This window comes from Cannabis sativa, chromosome 1 (assembly GCF_029168945.1).
Source record: "Cannabis sativa cultivar Pink pepper isolate KNU-18-1 chromosome 1, ASM2916894v1, whole genome shotgun sequence".
NCBI lineage: Eukaryota > Viridiplantae > Streptophyta > Magnoliopsida > Rosales > Cannabaceae > Cannabis > Cannabis sativa.
The window spans coordinates 13,062,038-13,084,516 of record NC_083601.1 but is presented as its reverse complement, the minus strand read 5'-3'; the positions used below and the strand labels follow the sequence as shown (position 1 = coordinate 13,084,516).

The following is a 22,479-nucleotide window of genomic DNA, read 5'->3' as shown; positions in this document are numbered from 1 at the left end:
TTGAAAATTTTGATTTTTTATGCATGATTTAAAGGTTAATTGGTTAGGAAAACTTAAACTATAGGTAAATGTCAGAATAGGCTCAAATTACCTAAACCTTATTATTAATCTTGAGGGATAAATTCTCCAAATACTGCCTATTGAGCTTTACAACTTGTTTAGGCTCACAATATTGTGAAACAATTCCAAGATCAGTTTCACAAACTCGTTTTATCATCCCTGCAAGAAGAGGCAAGTAACATTTATTTAGCTAAAACTAAATGTTAAAAAAATTGCATTTCAAACATCATAGTTACAAGTCATGGTTGTGTTGCTCACCATATGCACCAGAAAAATCAGGCAAGATAACTATTAACAACTGCAGTTGTTTGTTGCCAAGTATCTTCTTGCATTGCTCATTAACAGATCTCAATGCATTCTCAATTTAATTAGCTGGCCAAGAGCAGCAGGGAATTACTGGTCTAGTTTGAAAGGCCTTCCAAGTATCCAAAATGGTAAAAGAATGTCAAATACAAACAATCAGTAATGCAAGTTCACAGTAAAAGAAATGAGAACAAAAATCTGGTAAGGCACGTTTTGACTAATTCTGCACAAAAGCGATCATGAATGTCTGGATTGTAGCGAGAGAAGTTTACACATGTCCAAGATTCAACTTGGCCTCCATTGATTATTTTCTATCATTTCCCAAAATAAATAAAAAAAAAATGAGTCAATGAATCAAGCCTCTTCAGTCTTCACATACAGGATACAGCATAACAAAATGAAGTAATGAAATTCATATACAAATCGATTAAGTATTTTACTTTATTGTTCATATTCCATTGCCCGAATCGTAATACCATAGCCAAATTTTATCATTATTGGGCATCTCCACCAAGTGATTTAGTTGGGGAAGATTGATAGAAGTGAACAACTGGCTGTCTTTCCTGGGTGTAATTGTTAAAAGTGATTCCTATGGAAAATATGATTTTCATTGAAAAAGTTGTAACAAAAATTTAGAGTTACAGACAGAAATGTAGGTCCTTGAAATCTCCATAACTCTTATCTACAAAAGAATCTGTATAGCTAAGCCTAAAAATATAAAACCATGTATGGTTACAGAAACAAAGACATTTCGGGAGCTGGGATGAAGGAAAGGATGCTTTCCCCAAAGAGCTCAAACAATTTTACCAGGAGAGATCCAGAGTCCAAGTCATCCTTCCAGACCTGTGCAAGCATGGCTGATGTTTTTAAATGTCGCCCGTTGACCTCATTCTTTCCACCTTTTTTGTCTGAAACAATCTCATTAGGCACTGAGGACGATGGACCTTCATTGGATTCTCCTGAATTAGCTATAACAGCTGTTTCACCCTGCAGGTGAGATGGGGACGAATTCAACGACGGTGAACAAATAAGGCCATCGGTAGCCATTTTCTTAGGCGGCGGCTGCTCCACAACATCCATGATTGCCTTCCGTTTATCTTGATGATTAAAAAAGTAGCAGTTAGATTCTGGTCTATATATGAAATCACGAGTATTGAGAAACATTTTTAACATGTACTGACTGGTCATATTGTATTTGAGAAATACAATTGAATTGGATTAAGAAATAAAAGCAAAAAAAAAAAAAGTTTTCATTTTAGTTTTAGTTATTTAATAAGGTATTTTATACTGTAAATATCCCTATAAAAATATATATGAAATCTCCAAGAACATAAAGTCAAAGAAACCTTACTTGGCGTTGGCGTGATGGTAACAACTCTTGCATTTGCTCTCCAGACAGCACGGGCAGCAGGAGAATGCAACGACGGAAATATCTTAAGGCGATCATAAATACAATGACCTGCTGCATGCTGAAAAAGTGTATTTCTTGTTAGTTTTCCCTTTTGGAAATTTTGCATGCTAAATCACAGCTACAGAGGAGATCTCACCAGCAAGGCTCCATAAACACGCCATGCTTCATATCTCTTCATCTCATTCTTTTGTTTCTCTAGAAGTAACTCTGGTTCAAGAAGCCGAAGATATGGCTCAAGATTTGGCAGCATAAGAAGTCGAACCTGATTGTAGAGTAACTCAAACAGCTCAAAATCACATAAAAGGGTAGACATGAAATGCATCAGAATTTCAAATAAAATATAATTGACCAATAGCCAATCTAGAAACAGGGATAGAAAAATAAAGTGAATCGGGTCCAATTAATAATAAAATTGAAAAAGGGGGTCAAAATTCCCCAAAAACTACAACAATTTGATAGAATTGTTGAGAATCGAAGAGTGGAAATGGACCGGGAAAAAAATACTAAAACCAGCCAAAGAAGCCACCTCATTATTCCCTCTGCCCTCTCTTTAAAAAAAAAAAAAAAAAAAAAACAAACAACTAGTCAAAGTCCAGATCTATCTCTGCCCTCCTTTTCTCTAGAAATGTCAACCAGTGAGGAAATTAATTCTCAGACCACCACAGAAACTACAACTCAGTCCATAAACTATGACAGCAACTCTCTTCATATCACAGCCCATAAACTTGATGGAAAAAATTATCTGCAATGGGCACAATCAGTCAAACTTGTCATTTGTGGACGTGGGAAACTTGGGTACATCACTGGTGATCTCCCTGCACCATCTCCAACAGACACCACACACAAGGTATGGCAAGCTGAAAATTCTATTGTTCTTGCATGGCTAATTAATTCGATGGAACCAAAAATTAGCCGCAAATATCTATTCTTTAAGACTGCTAAGGAGGTTTGGGATGCTGCCAGAAAAATGTACTCTGATCTTGGTAATGCTTCTCAGATTTTCGAAATTCGCACCAAGCTTAAAGAGATTAAGCAAGGTAATCAAACTGTTACTCAATATTTTTCGGACTTACAAGATCTGTATGTGAGCTGGATTTGTATCTGGATACTACACCACTGTGTGCGAACTGTACCACCATTCAGCGACAACAATTGGAAAAAGAGCGGGTCTTTGAGTTTCTTACTGGGTTAAACAACAATCTTGATGAAGTAAGAGGTCGTTTGGTTGGTCGTTCTCCATTTCCCGACACTGAAGAAGCATTCTCTGAGGTTAGACGTGAAGAAGCACGTCGTCGTATTATGCTCACAAATCCTGATGTGTCACCCATTGAAAGTTCTGCTCTTGTCTCAAAGTCTGGACCACTACCATCTGGCAAATCGAACCCTGATCCGCGGCCTAATCGTAAGGGTGATCGACCTTGGTGTGATCATTGCCAGCGTCACGGACATACTCGATCCACTTGTTGGGAAATTCATGGTAAACCACCAAACTGGACTCCTCGTCGCCAACATGACAAAAAAGTCTACCACACTCGCATCGAAAGCGATGCTAATGCCCACTTCATTCGGTAAGGAACAACTTGAACATTTATACACACTCCGTCAATCTTCTATGACATCCAACTCTGGTTCAGAGTCTCATAGTGCCTCAGTTGCACACTCTGGTATTTCTTTTCTGCTTGCCAAACACCATGGGTCATGTAGATTCCGGAGCAACAGGCGGTCACATGACGAGTTTACCTCATTTGTTTGATTCTTATTGTCCATGTTCTACTACATCTAGTGTCAAGATTGCGGATATGGTTCTTATTCACCTATTGTTGGAGTTGGCACCATTAAATTATCTACTGATTTAATTCTTAAATCAGTACTTTATGTTCCATCATTAAAATGCAATCTAATCTCTGTTCACAAATTAACTTCTGATAATAGATGTCTTGCTAAATTTGTGTCCAATTCGTGTCAATTTCAGGATCTATCATCGGGGAGGATGATTGGCAGTGCTAGGATTCGTGATGGCCTTTATTTCTTTCAACATCCAATAAAAGAGAAGCAACTTTCCTTGCATTGTTTGACTTCGAGTTCGATTTCTGTTTCTGATTCAAATTTTCAAACTATTATGTTATGGCATTGTCGACTTGGGCATCCTAGTTTTTTATATTTAAAACATTTGTTTCCTTCTTTGTTTATTAATAAAAACGTATCTGATTTTCAATGTGATGTTTGTCAATTTGCTAAGCATACTCGTGTTTCATACCCTCAAAGAATGTATACACCATCTAGCCCTTTCTCTCTTGTTCATAGTGATCTATGGGGACCTTCAAAAATCACTACCTCTTCTGGTAAGCGATGGTTTATTACATTCATTGACGACCACACACGAGTCACTTGGGTCTATCTACTTAAGCATAAATCTGAAACTTGTCAGGTCTTCCAAAACTTTCACAAAATGATCCAAACACAATTTCGAACACCTATTCAAATACTCCGTACCGACAATGGTACTGAATACTTCAATACCATCCTCGGTAATTATTTTCTCCAAAATGGAATTGTTCATCAAAGCTCGTGTGTGGATACTCCACAACAAAATGGGGTAGCTGAGAGAAAAAATCGTCATCTCTTAAAGTAGCCGTGCAATCATGTTCAAAATGCATGTTCCAAAATATCTTTGGGGCGATGCTGTTCTTACTGCTACTTATCTAATAAACCGTCTTCCTAGTCGACCTCTCCAGTTCAAGACACCATATTCTGTTATTCAGTCTCTCTATCCCCACATTTCTACAAACACTTTGCCAGTAAAAGTTTTTGGTTGCACTGCATTTGTACATGTTCACTCCCAACATCGGAGTAAACTTGATCCTCGAGCTACCAAAACAATTTTCTTGGGTTATTCTCCTACCAAGAAAGGCTATCGTTGCTATTGTCCACTCACCAAGAAATCATACATTTCAAGTGATGTTATTTTTTTTGAAAATTCTTCGTACTTCACTCCCACCTCGCTTTAGGGGGAGAACAATCATCACAAGCAAGAAACTCAGTGGTCGTGGGGTTTAGAATTACCCCCTGACATTCCATTCCCTTCAGAACTAGAAAATCCTCCATCCTCTTCCGAAATCAATCAACGTCCATCTCCTAATGAAAGTCTTCCTCCTCAAGATCGAAAACATGCGAAGGAAATTCGAGTGTATTCTACAGAAAGTAAACAAGTCACGAATCCTCACGGTCAAGAGTCCAATCCCATGATAGAACCACCGGTCCCTCAGTGATCCGAGTACTCTTCCCACAAAAAGTCGATCGAGATCTGGACATTCCTATCGCATTAAGGAAAGGAATTAGATCTTGTACAAAACACCCTTTATTTCAAATTTCATTTCGTATTCACAATTATCATCTCCATTTAAAGCTTTTACCTCCTAGTCTTTCGTATGTTGTGATTCCCGGGGAACATCAACGAGGCACTTAGCATTCCTCACTGGAGGACAGCTGTTCTCGAAGAGATAAGAGCACTTAAACATAATGGAACCTGGATATTAGTGGAGTTACCACTAAACAAGAAAGTAGTAGGGTGCAAATGGGTGTTTTCAGTAAAATATAATGCAGATGGATCTATCGAAAGATATAAAGCTCGGTTAGTTGCCAAGGGTTTTACTCAAACTTATGGAATTGACTACACTGAAACATTCGCTCCAGTTGCCAAACTCAATACTATCAGAGTATTGTTGTCCAAGTAGCTAACTTGGATTGGGAATTGCATCAACTTGATGTAAAAAATGCATTCTTAAATGGTGAGCTGGAAGAAGAAGTGTACATGAGTCAACCTCCCGGTTTTGAAGAATCTCCCAATACAACTAAAGTCTGCAAGTTAAACAAATCTCTATACGGTCTAAAACAGTCTCCTCGAGCATGGTTCAATCGCTTTCTAAAAGTAGTCAAGGGGCTTGGATACATGCAAGGTCAGACTGATCATACTCTTTTTATCAAACACTCAGGAAAAGGGAAAATGGCGATCGATTGTATATGTGGATGACATAATTGTCACTGGAAACCATATTGAAGAGATTATTCTAATCAAGGAAATGTTGGCAAAGGAGTTCGAAGTCAAGGATCTTGGTGCACTCAGATATTTTTTGGGAATGGAATTCGCTAGAAGCAAAAAAGGGATTTCTGTGTCCCAAAGGAAATATACTCTTGATCTCTTGGAGGAAACAGGAATGCTTGGTAGCAAGCCCAGCAAGACTCCAATTGAGCTCGGAGACAAGAGGAAAATGTTTGAAGGAAGCCCAGTTGACAAAGAGAGGTACCAACAACTAGTAGGGAAACTTATCTACCTCTCCCATACAAGACCCGACATTGCCTTTGCGGTAAGTCTAGTCAGTCAATATATGCATAATCCATGTCAAGGACATCTCAATGCTGTATATAGAATTCTGAGGTACCTCAAGCAAACACCGGGAAAAGGTCTTTTCTTCAAGAAGACAATTGAGAGGAAGGTTGAAGTCTTCACAGATGCAGACTGGGCTGGGTCAATTGATGATAGAAAGTCTACATCTGGGTATTGTACTCTTGTATGGGGTAATGTAGTAACATGGCGAAGTAAAAAACAAACGGTAGTTGCAAGAAGTAGCGCTGAAGCAGAGTATAGAGCCATGGCCCATGGAGTGTGTGAAGCAATATGGATCAAACGCCTACTAGAGGAGTTGAAGATTGAGTATGAGGCCCCTATTCAACTTTATTGTGATAATCAATCCACCATCAGCATTGCTCATAACCCTGTACATCATGACCGAACTAAGCATGTAGAGGTGGATCGTCACTTCATTAAAGAAAAAATTGATCAAGAGATTATCAGCATTAGATATGTCCATACAAATCAACAACTAGCTGATATTCTCACAAAAGGGTTATCTGAACGAGTCTTTGATTTCCTAGTTAACAAGCTTGGACTCATCAATATCTATAGTCCAGCTTGAGGGGGAGTGTTGACAGATGGGAAATAAAATCACATCAATTAGTTTCCTAATTTTGTGTTGTTTCATATTTTAAGGGATTTTTCCTTATTCTGTATTAAATATATTGTCTTTATTTGATTTGTAAATACTCTATATAAGATGAGCTCTAGGTTGTACAAAGTACACAGAAAAGAAATATAATAAAAATATTATTTCTCCTCATTCTTTAATTCCCATCTTTCTGACTTCAATAACAATTTAAAGTGAAGGAACCAGGTCTGCAAGGACAGATTGGTGGTATTTAATTCAAGCTACTTACTTAGGTGGCGTTTGGTTGGAGATAATGAAATAAAATGGAATAGAAAGGAAAAAAAATTAATTATTCCATTCCTTTGATTGGTTGCATTTTAAAGTAGCATTACAATGGAATAACTTTTCCATCATTTTAGTGGAATGATGTAAGGAAAGATCATTCTAATACAAGATGAAAAAAAATATTAATAATTTTTTTGCGTTTTACATTTAATTCTATTCCATTCTCATTCATAATCCTATATTCTCATTCCTTTCAACCAAACGCTGTCTTTAAAAAAACTTTCACATTCCAAAAACCTATTCTTGCTAGGAAGAAACAATCGGAATCATATTTGTCTATCTTTCAAAAAACCACCTATAATCTCCCTTAGTTTTCTTCATTCTCCTAATTTATCTCAGATAAGCAGTTACTGGCCAAAGTTACGAAATAGTAGCAGTTTAATTGGGGCTTCAAAATGCATCAAGATGAATATTTAAACATACAGAGCAATTTTAACCAAGAAGAGATTAAATATATACATAATTATACACCAAACAAATGAACTTTTCTTTCGAAGTTGCAAAGAGCGTGAGAAAATACCACATTGGGTCCTATAGCTGTTAGCCCTTGAATTGCACCATAATGCTGAGTCAATGCCCGTTTTGGGTCCAAAAATGCATTGAGCAAAGTTTTTGTAAGACGCGTCTGGAGAGTGTTATAAACATGTCCAAATCTAAAAATAAATAAAAAATGAAAAACTTATTCTTCTGTACTAAAAAGGAAAAAAAAAACATTACGCACAGACAAGTGTTACTCTTCAAATGCAAAACAGTTGCAATTGGTAAATTGAAGGGAAGACTGGTAATATTGGTAAGTCAGCAGTATTAATGAAACAGCTAAGCATCTCTCAAATAATATTTAAAATTAGAAAACAACCTAATTATCCCCTAATTTTTGAAGAAATGTGTTACTAGATCATTACATTATATCAAATCTGTAACAATTCAATCATGGTTTTAGAAGTGACTAAGGTAAAACCATGAAATGTAACAATCCGACTGGTATCGTTTTATTAGAAATAAAATTATGATGAAATATTTAACTGGGGTTTGATACGAAAATCAAAAGAATGAAGCTCCTGCCAAATGTCAGTTTAGGTTGCCAGGGGACAAATTTAGTGGGAAGAAATTAGCAAACAAGCATGCAACATCTACAAAACAAAAGTGAAATACAACTCTTGCTGCAGATTATTATGCTAATACTATCAATAAGAAATGTCGACTCAAGTGCAGAAAACAAAGACACATAAACAAAAAAATAATTAAGACTCAATTCCACAAACCTTTGTCACATACAACTTTACAAAAAATAGCTTACCTTTTGCAGATTGAAGCAACCAGTTTAGCTGTGAAATCTCTAAGTTCCCAGTGATTGTCTGCAAACCTGTTCCCTAACCTTTTCGCTACAAGGCAAGTCACCACGGGTGGCATCAATTGATGTAGCTGGCAGGGAGAAAAAAAAATGTGTTCTCAGATTTAGAGATAGTACAACCTTTACACTGACAAGTAACAACTAAAGAAACTTGATTTTGTGATGCTCATTAGGTGCTTAAACCACAATTAGAAACTGATTGAAGGCAATCTTACAGTCTATGAAAGAACTAATAAATTGCTACTGAAATATATAATCAAGTCATAATCAATGCAGAATAACATGATAATTTTATGGAAAAATTGAAACCCCAAAAAATGAGATGAAGCTGAAAGGAGCAAAAGTGAGAATTTCAACAAAGGAAGGGGGTAATATCTAAGAAAAAGATTGAGTATATAATTTGTTTTTTATGTGCTATCAAATAAGGGTTTTTATTAGCAAATTTATGCAGCTTCTGATATGTTCATTATTGTTTAAGAATTTGACCCATTCTTTTTGCTTTAATACAGATCCCAATCCATGCATAGTACGTGTGTGACTGTACGTATATATCAGACTGTATTACAAACCAGGACAAGTTACCAGTTCAAGTTCATTAACGCAGAAATTTATGTCCAAATACAATTGTAGCAATATCAGTGATCTGAACTAAACTCCACAAAGTTGCACATGCATATCCTAGTACACAAATGTTTCTCTTCACATAGAGTTGCAGACAAGAATCCTAAGCCATACAAGCCACAGCCATAATTGGAATACAGAACATATATATAATTTTTCAACAAGAAACATAACTTTTCATTAGATCAAAAGGGCTGGATACAAAGACGACACGCTATCTTTGAAACAAAGGGCATGAGTTTACTAAGTTACTATCAGCAAGACTACTGACATGCATAAAATGAAAAACAAAGATATGCAAAATCCATAGGTAACTAAAGATACAGCGCAGGATTTTAAGAATAAAATTCCAGTCTCTCAGCCAATCTGATGATGATGATGATAATAATAATAATAATAATTGCATAGCAAAACATGGCACAAAACAGATGTTGACTTACATAAGGCTCTATCTGTATATGAGGATTCTGGAGCAGACTCCAAACAACTCGCATCAAAGCAAGGAGAAGATGATAATCATTCAAGCCACGAGTAACCTATATAATAATAATAAGAAAGTAGAAATAAGTGGCTGTTGGCACAAATGATGCTCTTATATGTTTATGTTAAGCATGTAGTAAAGACAAAAAACATCACCTCATCAGCGATAAAGCATGTGAAATAAGGAACTAGAGGATGAAGTCCTGAATCTGTAGCCAAACTGACTAGTGCTTCTTTAAACAAAACTGAATCCGACTTACTTACAACAAGTTCAGTGATTTTATCAAAATAAAGCTGCCAACACACAAACATAAAAATACATGTGAATAAACAAAAAAAAAAAAGAAAAACAATCAAACAAATTATACATAAAAGTAGACGGTATGTAATCTACCTGAAGCTCTTTAGATACTACGTGCTTAACTGGTAGTTTAATGTCAACAGCAACTCCTTCATCCTTTTGTTCAGACTTTTTGGCATCATCAGGAGCTGCAATTACTATTTTTTTTTTAAAAAAAAAGCTCAATGACCAGATACTAAACTGGGCTAACAAAATAAAAATAGAAACAAATAATTGAATTTGTGTCAATATAAATAGTGTTCCTAATTGAAGTACATCTCGAATGAAGTGGCTCCTGGCTACACATATCAATCATTTCACTGTAGCTTCACCACAGCATATGCAGCAAAGAGTTATTCCAACTTGAACAGATTAAGTTTGAAAACATTGTCATCCGACAACTATTGCAAGTAATCTCTATTAATGGAAATACCTACTCTTATGAATACATGACAAACCTGACACAGGAGCATTCTCTGGAATTGCGGGTTGTACCCCATCAATAGCCAGCCAATGACAAAAAACTGCAGTATCAAGAGGCACTTTTGGTAAAGGAGCCTCAATCACCTACATTCAGAGGATTTGAAAGATGGAAGGAACATGAAAAGAAATATTGCAGCTAACAAGTGATATGATGAATGAAATATTCCAGCAATTCCTTACATCTTTAAAATCCACATCCCTGTCATCAATGTAAAACAAATCTCTATATCCAACAGCCCTTTTGAACCGCAACTGGCCTCCAGAGGAAAATCCATAAATAGGCTGGTTCAAGAAGATCACACTAAATGAGATTAATATAGCAAATGAAATGTGAAACTCCAAAGTTTTCAAAAACTAAACCATAAGAAATTCTATATATAACTTCAATTATAATCCAATTGAGCTAGAAAACTAAGCAATTACTGTACACATAGGAAAACAAGTCAGAACACAACCAAGAAAGAAAAAAACATAGACTATGTAATGATTTGTAGACTCACCTCCACATTTCTTAAATTTAGTGCAGCATCAACATCATCAACCGACAATCGAGTCCTCCTAGAATGACGCATGCATTTAATAGCCTCCTGTAGCAATGTGAGAAATAAGATTTCGTTGCTTCCTCCACTAATTTTACATAAACTATGGGACCAAAAAAAACAGAACAAGGAAAAAATGGCCAGGCTTTCACTAGTACCTACTAAAACCCTTTTCACCCAAGTAGCTAATAACGATAATTGTACAATGGAGAGCAAAACCCATAAGAAACAACCAAGAAATAAAGCAATGTAAAGACCTGCATAATCTCACGCAACCGATATTCGACATCGGGAGCAAGAGCTAGAGCAACATCGGAAGACAAATTGTTGATCCCAATGCTTTGAGCAATGACCTCAATATTCTCTTTTGGTACAATGCTCATTATTCTCACTCTATGACTATGAGCCCAGCAACCTCAAGCATCCACTTTAAGCTATGATACAAAACACAAAATACAAAATTCATCAGCTAAAATTAACGTTCAAGCAAAACGATTCTCCTGGAGAAGTTCTTCGGCAACCAAACAAAACCCTAACATCTAAATTTTGTGAGCATTGATGAAGAAGGTACGGCTTACAAGTTACAAGTGAAGAGCGAGCAATGGCGGTTCGTAGAAAGTCGATAGAAGACCCGTTGTGGCAAACGTTCAGTGATCAAAATCGCAGGATATAAAATAAAAATATCAATTCTCCGAAGTGATTAACTAGAGAAATATTATTGCATTATTACATAAATTAGTGATAAATGTTATTTTTTTTTTATATTAGTATATTCATAATATTATTGTATTATCATAATTATGTCATTACAATAAAATTATCATAAACATTTACTTAGATCAAAATCTGATACTGGGTAAGCTGTGCAATCTCGCATTATCTGAGGAAAGTCATGTATAATGATTCTGAGACTGTGTAGGTATGAGACTACACAGTTGAAGAGAGCTTAAATGGATTGATTGGTACTACCTATATCAATAAGGTGCATCTTGTTTTCTGGTAGCCCATCACGAAAGAACTCCATAGTTAAGCGTGCTTAACCTAGAGAATGGGTGACCTCCTGGGAAGTTTTCTCAAGAAGCGTGTGAGTGAGGCGAGACTTGAAGCGGGGACGTTACACCTGAATACACGTGAGATTTATTGGTATTTAAGAACAAACCTGAAGTCATGCCAAACTCATCCAGAGTATGTTTGATCGCCATTATTGAAGCTCTTGTACCTTTGTTGAATAAGATATTTAAATGGAGAGTTATTAGCAGCCAAAAAAAGACTTCTCGTTAGATATTCCATTATAAGAACAAAAAGCAAAGGAGAGATAGAATCCTCTTGTCTTAACTTTTTTTCACCTTCAAATTTGCCTTGAATCCTGCCATTCATAACAATCGAGTAGGAAGTTGCCCTTAAGCAAACCATAATCCACTTGATAAATCTTTGGGGAAATTTGAAAGTTGCCAACAATTGTTCCAAAAAATCCCAACTAACATTGTCATAAGCTTTGCTTATATCAATTTTGAGGGAGTATCTAGGAGAACCATTTTTCTTGTTGTAGTTCTTCAACAGATCTTGGAGAATCATGACATTATGGGCAATCGATCTTCCTTGGATGAATGCTTCCTGGTTTTGATTGATCAAACTAGGGAGCACCCCGGCTAGTCTAGAACACAAAAGCTTGGATATACATTTATAGATCGTCGAGCAACAAACAATTGGTCTGTAATCTCTTGCATTTGAAGGATTCTCTGTCTTCGGAATAAGAGTAATAAGGGTTTAATTGAGATCGTTAAGCATATTTCCATTAATAAAAAAAATACTTGATAGCTAAACATATTTCAGCTCCAATTTTGGGCCAAAGTTTCTTTAAAAAACCTGAACTAAAATCGCCGACATTAGGAGATTTTGTATCTGGAATGCTGAAAAGAAAAAAAAAAAAAAAAAAAAACATCCCTTATATCCTTGTTGGAGAACAGTTTTAAAAGCCCCAGCTGTTCGTCAAGATCAGGAACATGACCATAAGACATACAATCTGTCTTTAGGCCATGGAAAATCTGATTTCGAGTCCCCATTATCCCATAAAAGTGAGAAATGAAATGGTTCACCACCTCCTGGTAATTCTCAACAATTTCTCCATGTTCATTAGTAAAACTAGTAATGTTATTTTCAAGTCTTTTTTTCTTTAAACAAGCATGAAAAAAAGAAGAGTTTTCATCACCTTTATGGATCCAAGTGACCTTGCTTCTTTGACGAAGAAAACTGAAGTACATTTTTTCCTGAACAAGGAAATTAGCTGTAGCTACCTTTTCAATATCAAGGAACACGGGTTCACTGTGAGCTTGGGCTTGCAATCTTGCTTCTAAGAAATCAGACTTAGCCTCTTGATACTTCTTCACAATATCGCCAATGAGATCATGATTAAACTTTCTAAGACAATGCTTTAATCGCATCATCTTGAGATAAGTTGCATGCATGCCCTGAGCTTTGATCGGCTTCCTCCAATTAGTTAGCACAATATCCTTGAACTCAGGATGATCACTCCAAAAATTATAGTATCTAAAAGGTTTGAAGCCTATCTTATCTGATATCCCACTCTTTATTATGCAAGAGCAATGATCAATATTGTTTCCCATTTGAACAAGGCTTTCGTGTTAAGGAACACGTTAGGCCAATCCTCATTAGCAAAAACATGGTCAATCATATAATAGATTCTATTGTACCATCTTGATTGTTCGTCCAAGTATAAGTAGAACCTATTCTAGGAATGACTTCAAGATTGGCAGCAACCAGCCACATTGAAGCATCTTGAGTGTCATGGAAAGTGATTGAGTTTCCCCCAACTCTGTCAACAATATTGAACACAGCATTAAAATCTCCTAGGACTATCCAAGGCTTCACATTCAGCTTGATCTTTAAAAAATCTTCCCACAACTTCTTCCTTTCATCTATGGTATTGAAACCATACACAAAATAAACACAATAACCTGTCTCACAGCCAGCCATTTTCACAAAACAATGCACAAATTGGGGAGATTTAGCAGTAACAATTACTCTAGCAAAATTCTTCCTCCAGTAAATCAAAATTCTACCTTCAATCACATCACTTGTATAATAGTTCCAATTAGACATTTTAGAATCAAACATCTCTTGAATCTTATTCCCTCTTAGCTTAGTTTCCAACATAGCACCAACACCAACCTTATTAACTTGACAAAATTCAGCAACAGTAGCTTGCTTATCTTTATTGTTAATACCCCTAACATTCTAACTAGATGAATTGCAATTATCCATAAGTTAAAAGAGAGGGATCCTGAACATTTTCTTTCTGATCTTTAAGGATCTGAATTGGGCATCCTCCTTCTACTTGCCCTTGCGAAGCTTTGAAACTGTTCCCAGTAGCAATATCCACCTGCTGCTCCTTGTTTTTGCTTTTCATTCTTCCATGGGCAGCTTTTTTACGGGTTTGCCAAGTACCCTTGTTGATTGAAATATCATTTTTTGGATCCTTGATTGTTGCAGCCTGATGCTTCACTTCCCCACTGTTAGATGCAGCAACCTGCTGTTTCCCAGTAGCACTAACCTGCTGCTAAATGTTCTTAATAGCAGCAGTCTCTTGCATTTCCACTGCCTTAATCTATTGCTGAATTTTTGTAGCAGCTGCAACATTCTGAACCAAAACCTTGCTTGTTGTCTCATGTTGGTCTCGTTTTGTATTATCCTTGTTCTCAACTTTATCCTTCATTTTGTCATTCCTACAATCAGCTGCAATATGGCCAAAACTAGCACAGCTTTTGTATTTGACTGGTAGCCATTTATAATCAATTGCCTGCTCTATAAACTGCCCATATTCGTTAACATATTGAAAGGTTTCTGGGGGATTGTCCGATATATCCATTTCAGCTAGAATTTGAGCAAATTGAACCCTAGTGCGTTCTTTAGTGTGTTGGTCTACAATGATTCGTTTTCCAACAATACTAACGCATTGAGGCTTTTATTACCCCAATATTGCAATCCTAGGTCAAATAATCGAATCTAGAGAGGCATGAATCTTACCAATTTAATAGAGTTTAAATCTATTGTCCATGGTCGAGTAATAATCGGCTTCCTATCAAACTGCACTACTCCAGCCTCCACTTCGTTTCTTGTAGCTTCATCATTGAAACGAACCATAACCATCCCCCTAGCCATTCTAGCTATTTGGACGATTCCAAGGTGTCCCCAAGTCATCTTAATGAATCCTTCAAACACAGTCATGGGAGGGTTAACTCCCAATATCATACAGATTATAGCAGCATTCCACGATTTAGCTTGCTCTTCAACTTCCTCTAGATCCACTTGAGCAATTTTTTGACCGTTCTTGATCATAATATTATTTTTTGATATTAATATATTTGTACTTAATAATTAGACATAATATTATTGCATTGGTACATTTATGTCATTACAATAAAATTATTCTAAACATTTTTCTTAGAGCTAAAAAAACAAAATTATAAGGTATAATTAGAATTTATTTAACAATTTAAATAATTATATATATGGTAATTGAAATTATTTTATTTATATGTTTTTTTTACAATATTTTTTTTATTATTATTATTAGTTTAGTCTAAAACACATTATTTATGTTTTGTTTCAATGTAAAAAGAAATAAATCAATATAATTATAAATTGTACACTAAATAAATTAGAAAATACAAAAAAAAAAAAAACAAAAAAAAAAAGAGAAAAATATTAATTGTTTGTTAAATTTATAATATTTAACCTGATAAATTTTTTTATTTACTTAGATAAAGTAAATAGATAGAAACAGAAAAATATAATTATTAGATAAACTAAACAGATAAAAATAGAAAAAAAAATATAATAATAAAATTATGACAATAGATAAACATCCAATTGTTAATGTTTTAGATTTTTTTAGGAAAAACAATATAAATAGAGGACAATAAATAAAACAAAAAGATAAATAAATTTAAAAACTACAAAATAGAGAAAAATGAGATTTTGAAAAATGTAATAATTTTTATGTGGTATTTATATATTTAAAAAAATATATAACAAATAAAATTAATTTATTTTTTATTAAACGATTGATTAGATAAATTATTAGATTTTTCTCCGTTTATTTTTTGCTAAAATTTTTTAGATCATATTACAAAAATATAAAAATAATATATATATGTATAAATAAAAGTTAAAATAAATAATTATTTCTTAGTCTATATTAGTAGGACATGATTTTTTTAATAAATAAAATAATAATCATGACTATTTATTTTGTTAAATAATTGTAAGCATATGTGTTATGATTTTGTTTTAGAGAATTTTTTTTTTCTAATATATATTCAGGTTTAAGACCATCTCCAATAACACTTTAAAAACTTATATTTAATGTAATTTTTCCCATAAAATGCTTCAATATTATTTTTTTTAATTAAATATTTTACTTATAAAGTAAATATTTTTATTATATTAATAAAATAACATTATAATAAAGAATATAGATTTTAGTGTTGTGGTTAGAATAAAAAAAAATGCTAAAATAGTACTCTTTTAGTTTTAATTTAATACTATATTTATGTTTTAGCATTGGAGTTGCCCTAACTAAAAAATTAGTAGGATAATTTTATTGTGATGGCATAGTTGTAATAGGGTAATAATATTATATCTAGTTATTAAGTACAAATAAAGTAATCCTAAAGGATGATATTTGTCACTAAATTATAGAAAGAGTGCAAAAGAGAGTTTCCTTAGTGTTGTGAATATTTTACTAGGATATAGATTTACTAACAAGTATGTTGATTAACATCCTAAATATGAATATCTCTAAAATAATAAAATTAAACACATAAGAGTTTTAGAAAACCTTACATTAGTTGCAGTGGAATATAATGACTCATTACGCTCAGATCTCTAACCCTTGTTCCTTTCTGTCGCAGAGTATTATCAAGATTTTAGCCTGGATCTCTTTCTCTCCTTCAGGTTGGTTACCACCATCTTACTCACTATAATTGAGTACTTGACTTGCTATGTGTGGGTATGACACTCTATCACTATAGGCTCGAGTACGAAGAACAATGAAGGAGGCTTGAAAACTGTATAGAAGGTGTCTCTCATCTACTAGTTGTCTGACAGAGAAAACTAGGTTTGATTTGGTTGAAGGTAATAGTTGGATGAGATGAGAGCATCATGTTCCTTTTATAGTGTTTCAACTAGGGCTTAGGGTTGAATTATATGGATTAAAAAAGAATAAAATATTTGGCAAAAATCAACACTAAGGCCGGCCATATAATAGACCAGTTTCTAGTTACAATTTTGCCACTTTATTTCAACCACTTATTCTTCTTTCAATAATACCATATTTTCCAATTCAATTATATAAATGCCAAAACTATTTATTTAATAATTATAATTAATTATCAAATAAAATTGTCATTTATATTATTTATTAATTAGACCATACGAAGTCTCTTAATTAATAAATAGATCCCAAAACCTCTTTTTCTTCACAATTAAGCCCTTGCTTAGTGAAAATTCATAAATAAGACATAGTCTAATTTTAGAATTATAATTGGTTAATTAAAATCAATTGACTGAGTCTGCAAGCAGTATTATCTCAATTAGTAAGGGGATCATGGGCTTATATAACCGAGCTTTAAATAAGTAGTTCTAGAATTTACAAAGTAAATTTCTTAACTTATTAATTTCGCCTTGCGCCACTATAGATTTGGAATTGAATAGCACTCTCAATTATATAGAACTCTCTATATGTACCATGATATAGATACGTTATGATTATCCATTGTTACAATCCTAATAGTCAAAGATCCTCTGTAGATGATCTACACTGAATAGGGACAAATTTACCGTTCTACCCTTCAATGTATGTTATCCTTAAAACACTTAGCTAACTATAAATGATATTTTAGTAAACTAATATAATTACTGAAATGAGATCTCAATCATTTATTTCTATCAAGCTAAGCTCAAAGGAAGTCATCGTTTCACTTCTAAATACTTATGGAAGCTATCGATTATATATCTATGATAAGCGCTCCCAGTCAATTGAACTACCATGTTCCCAAGATGTAAATATTCGTCAGAACCATAGGTTAGCATCCACGAACAACTTGAAGAATATAAATAATACAACTAAGTTGAACCTAAGCATATCAAGATTAAGATCCATAGACCTAAGATCTGTTGGGTTTTATGCCCTAAATAGAACTCATTTCAATATAATCAGATTTACTTATTAATATAGATCAGAAATAGCATTTAATGTTGCATGGCTCACATGATTTATTTCATGATTATATGTACATTGTTAAGTAGTCAAAAATGCATATTTATTAGTATAAATACAAAATAAAATTAATTCTATATAATATTTTCATGAAATTAATGTAATATATTTCTATTTGAAAATATTATAGTGTTGAGTTAATTTTGTAAGAAAATAACATTTTATGACACAAATAAGAGAAAGAAATAAATAAAAAGAATCTAAGAAAATACATTGTTTTTATTTTAAAAAAAAATACAAATTAATTAGATCTTAATATTTTCATTTAAATTATTGTGATATATTTTGTGTTGAAAATATTTTATTTGGATTTAATTTTGTTTGTGTTTGATTAAGAAAATGACATTTGTGAAAAGAAAGGAAAAGAAAAAGAAAAATAGTAAAAATGTGGTCCAAAACAATGAAAAATAGCATTTTTGAAGTCCAAGAAGAGCACCCCAAGAAGGCAGCCCATTCAACCCATTTTCCTTCCCAGCCGACATGCTTGCCATGTGGCGAGCTGGGATTCGCTCCGCAGGCCCACGACAGGCGCACCAGGGGGATTGTCCCCCTATTCTTCCTCACGCGCGCGTGGAGCGCACGGCCCCTTCTGGGCCTTTCGTTTGCTGCACTCGCCAGCCACGAGGCTGGCCTTCCTCTATGACCGCCTCCCTTCAGCAGCCCAACCACTTTCCACGTGGCTTTCTCTCCTCTCGCCACGTGTCAAGTTGCACACCAAAGCCACCAATCCGAGCTTGACACGTGGCACTCCGGTTATAATTTTTCGTATTTATATTTTTACCCACATGCAATTTGTAATAAGTTTAATTGCGCATTAGTCCTTTTACCCTTCTATAAATAGAAGCTTAGGTTTTTAGAATTCAGTTACAGTTTCAGAGTTTCAGACAGAAAAATTCAGAGAAAACGCTCAGTTAGTTTACCGCTTTTCTTAGTTAATTTTCTTATGGGTTTCTAAGTTCCCTTATTATTAAGGTGGACGATGAAACCTAGTGTATTTAATTAAGTATTTATTTTTATTTTGATTCTCACTACAATATATGCTTATGATTTTCGCTTCTTAAAATAATTTTCTTTCATCTTTAATATCACGTATTTTTGATAGTTAGAAATTATTAATGCTTGCTTCTATATTTTATTAAAAATAATATTATTTGATTTTTTGTATTTACATTAAATTGTTTCACATTTAATGCTTAGAAGTTATAATTTTAAAGCGAAGGAAAATCTATTTTTTATTAGAAAATAATTGGTTTGATTACTGGTTAAATGATGAGAATCAATATAAAGATAAATATTTTTATATATACTTAAGTGGAAGCTGAACCCTTAATAATATCCCAAATATTACTGAAAATACCTGTTACTGTCATTTTACTGTCATTTTTACTATTTAAATATTTTATTTTATTTTATTACCAAAAACCTCACCATTTTCGGGACTAGGTTAGAGTTGTAATAGCTTAGATTAAATAAGTATTTTCTTCGATCTCACGCAATTCCCATGGGTTCGACCTCGTTCTTCACAATCTCCATACTACAATAAAGATTCGTGCGCTTGCGAGTTGATAAATGTAAAACGTACCATTTCGGTATACAACATACATAATGTATGAATTCATCTGAAACCCTTTTCACATACTTGATCCTGTTTATTGTGCTGTCAACACATTGGAAAGTAAACATGACTATGTGAATAAAGTTTCCTAGATTTATCAGACATATGGTTTTACTGATATGATAATCTACAACAGAGTTTACTTGCATTTGGAGAAATGCTATGATCTTTCCAGAGCATTGGTTAAAGTAAAGCTCAGGTTGGATGCATGGAGTATGCATCGGAAGGGACCGATATTGAACTTTGACTTAGATTTATTAAACTTACCGTAAAATCTATTCAAGTCAATATCGCCTAGTTGATCCTAGATCAAATGTTCTTAATCCTGTTATGATTAGGCTCAATCTCAAGAGGCTATTCGTGTTCTTTGATTTGTTAGTTAAGCCTACTTTCAGGTCAGGGTGATACGTACATTTTGGGAACACGGTAGTGCAATTGAGTGGGAGCGCTAACATAAACATGAAATCTATAGCTTCTATCTAGCGAATAGTAAGTAAAGGATGATCTCCTTCGAGCTTGACCAAACGAAAATAAATGGTGGAGATCTCATTTCACATAAGCTGAAATATCATTTATACGGGGTTAAGTGTTTTAAGGATTAAATACATTGTAGGGTGTAACGGTAATCTAATCCCTTTACAGTGTAGATCATTCATATAGAGGATCATTGATCAAATTAGGATTATAACAATGGATAACTAATGATGTGTCTATATGGTGGAACATATAGAGCATTCTATATACTGAGAGTGCAATTCTAAGTTCTATGCGTGGATTCAACGAAGAATTAATAAGTTAGTGAATTTTAGTAATAAATTCTTGATCTACTTATTGGAAGCTCGGTTATATAGACCCATGGTCCCCGCACTAGTTGAGATAATATTGCTTGTAAGACTCATATAATTGGTTTTGATTAATCAATTATAATTCTCAAATTAGACTATGTCTATTTGTGAATTTTTCACTAAGTAAGGGCGAAATTGTAAATAAGAGTTTTAGGGGCATATTTGTTAATTATGATACTTTGTATGGTTCAATTAATAAATATGATAAATGACAATATTATTTAATAATTATTTATAGTTATTAAATAGTTAGAATTGGCATTTAAATGGTTGAATTAGAAAATTGGCGTTTTTGAGAAAATCAGATGCAGAAAAGATAAAACTGCAAAATTGCAAAAAGTGAGGCCCAAATCCATATTGCATGGCCGGCCACTTTTGTAGGAAATTTAAACTGATATTTTTATTATTTTAATGCCAAATAATTCAAACCTAACCCTAGTGGAATGCTATAAATAGATAGTGAAGGCTTCAGGAAAATTACACTTTCCTTCTGACTTTTCATTCAGAAAAATTGAGCCTCTCTCTCTCCCTATCTTTAGCCGCCACCTTGCTCTCTTATTTCCCTCTTCAATTTTGAAATTCTTAGTGTGAGAATAGTGCACACACACAGAAAGTGATACCTCAATCATAGTGAGGAAGATCGTGAAGAAAGACTTTCAGCAAGAAGGAGTTTCAGCACTAAAGAATCAGAGAAAGAGATCCAGGTTCAGATATTGATAATGCTCTGCTACAAAAAGGAATCAAAGGCTAGATATCTGAACGGAAGGAGTCATATTATTCCGCTGCACCCAATGTAAGGTTTACTAAACTTTAGATGTGTTTATTTCATCGTTTTAGAAAGTTCATATTTAGTGTGTTAATTAACATACTTGTGAGTAGATCTAAGATCCTGGTAAAATAATTTCCAACAAGATCAACCATTGATATTGATTTAGAAAGATATAACGGTAAGTTTATGATATCTTATCCAAGTTCAATATCTGTCCCTTCCAATGTATACTCCATACATCCGAATACCAAGATGGATCAAGAATAATATGATGTAGCTATGTTGGCAGTAAGATGATCCATATTGGCAGCTCCAATTCTAGGAAATTCCATATTAAAATGCTGATAACAGTGTGTTTCCATATGACTAGGTTTCGAACAAAGTTGACATATGGGACGTGAGCCAGTGGTGATAGTAGCAACATTTGAGGAAGAATTTTGAGTGTTACCCCTACCAACTGAAGGAGGAGGAGAAGAGAAGGAACCTCCACGGGGAGGAATAGGATAGGGATTCCATACAGAATGGCCACACCCAAAATCAGGAGGCATAGGGTGAGGATTAAAGTTGGATCGAGAATCTGTAGGAACAAGATAAGAGGGTCTATTGCGAGAATTTTGATACATAGCAACATTTGTAGAGCCAAGATCGTGTTGATGACTATCCATACAGTGTTCTTGAGAGAGAAGAAGAGACTCAATTTCAGCTACAGTGTAAGGTTGATTTCTGGAATTTACGGAGATTACAAAGGTATCGTACTCTGCAGGAAGACCTTTGAAGATGGCAAAAATATGTTCTTTCACAATGACACGGTGACCAATTGAACTAAGACGATTCGCAACAGTCTTGATTCTCAACAAATTATATTTGATAGGCAGAACTCCTTTCTTGATAGTTTGTAATTGATTAGTGAATTGGCAATGCATACATTTGAGTAGAGAAGTATACCTGAAGAGTGTTTTAGACTTGTGCATATGTGTGACTTCCAACAACATGAGTAAGAACTTTTTCAGTCATGGATGAAAGGAGCCAAGAGTA

General features: G+C 34.2%; 3 protein-coding genes across 4 annotated transcripts; all 3 read right to left on the bottom strand.

Moving 5' to 3' along the window:
• Positions 1-949: 949 nt before the first annotated feature.
• Positions 950-11,676, bottom strand: LOC115707202 (transcription initiation factor TFIID subunit 6). Of its 2 annotated transcripts, none has more exons than XM_030635084.2 (13): positions 11,494-11,676; positions 11,173-11,349; positions 10,877-10,963; positions 10,557-10,658; positions 10,352-10,460; positions 9,948-10,051; positions 9,710-9,847; positions 9,514-9,609; positions 8,399-8,523; positions 7,622-7,754; positions 1,911-2,036; positions 1,715-1,832; positions 950-1,460 (listed from the first exon to the last, which is right to left on the bottom strand). In XM_030635084.2, the coding sequence occupies exons 2-13, from the start codon at positions 11,296-11,298 to the stop codon at positions 1,096-1,098; spliced, it is 1,629 nt and encodes a 542-aa protein (XP_030490944.2). In that variant the 5' UTR covers positions 11,299-11,349; positions 11,494-11,676; the 3' UTR covers positions 950-1,095. The 2 variants fall into 2 exon arrangements, with proteins under 2 accessions (XP_030490944.2, XP_030490947.2); XM_030635087.2 differs by having other exon boundaries at positions 9,948-10,042; positions 11,494-11,652.
• Positions 11,677-12,091: 415 nt separating this feature from the next.
• LOC115703860 (uncharacterized) lies at positions 12,092-13,539 on the bottom strand. Its single transcript, XM_061115374.1, has 2 exons — positions 12,856-13,539; positions 12,092-12,658 (listed from the first exon to the last, which is right to left on the bottom strand). The coding sequence occupies exons 1-2, from the start codon at positions 13,537-13,539 to the stop codon at positions 12,092-12,094; spliced, it is 1,251 nt and encodes a 416-aa protein (XP_060971357.1).
• Positions 13,540-13,603: 64 nt separating this feature from the next.
• Positions 13,604-15,271, bottom strand: LOC133037781 (uncharacterized). The gene is made up of 4 exons (XM_061115323.1): positions 14,960-15,271; positions 14,586-14,744; positions 14,271-14,486; positions 13,604-14,170 (listed from the first exon to the last, which is right to left on the bottom strand). Exons 1-4 carry the CDS (start codon positions 15,269-15,271, stop codon positions 13,604-13,606), a joined length of 1,254 nt encoding a protein of 417 aa, XP_060971306.1.
• Positions 15,272-22,479: the final 7,208 nt, after the last annotated feature.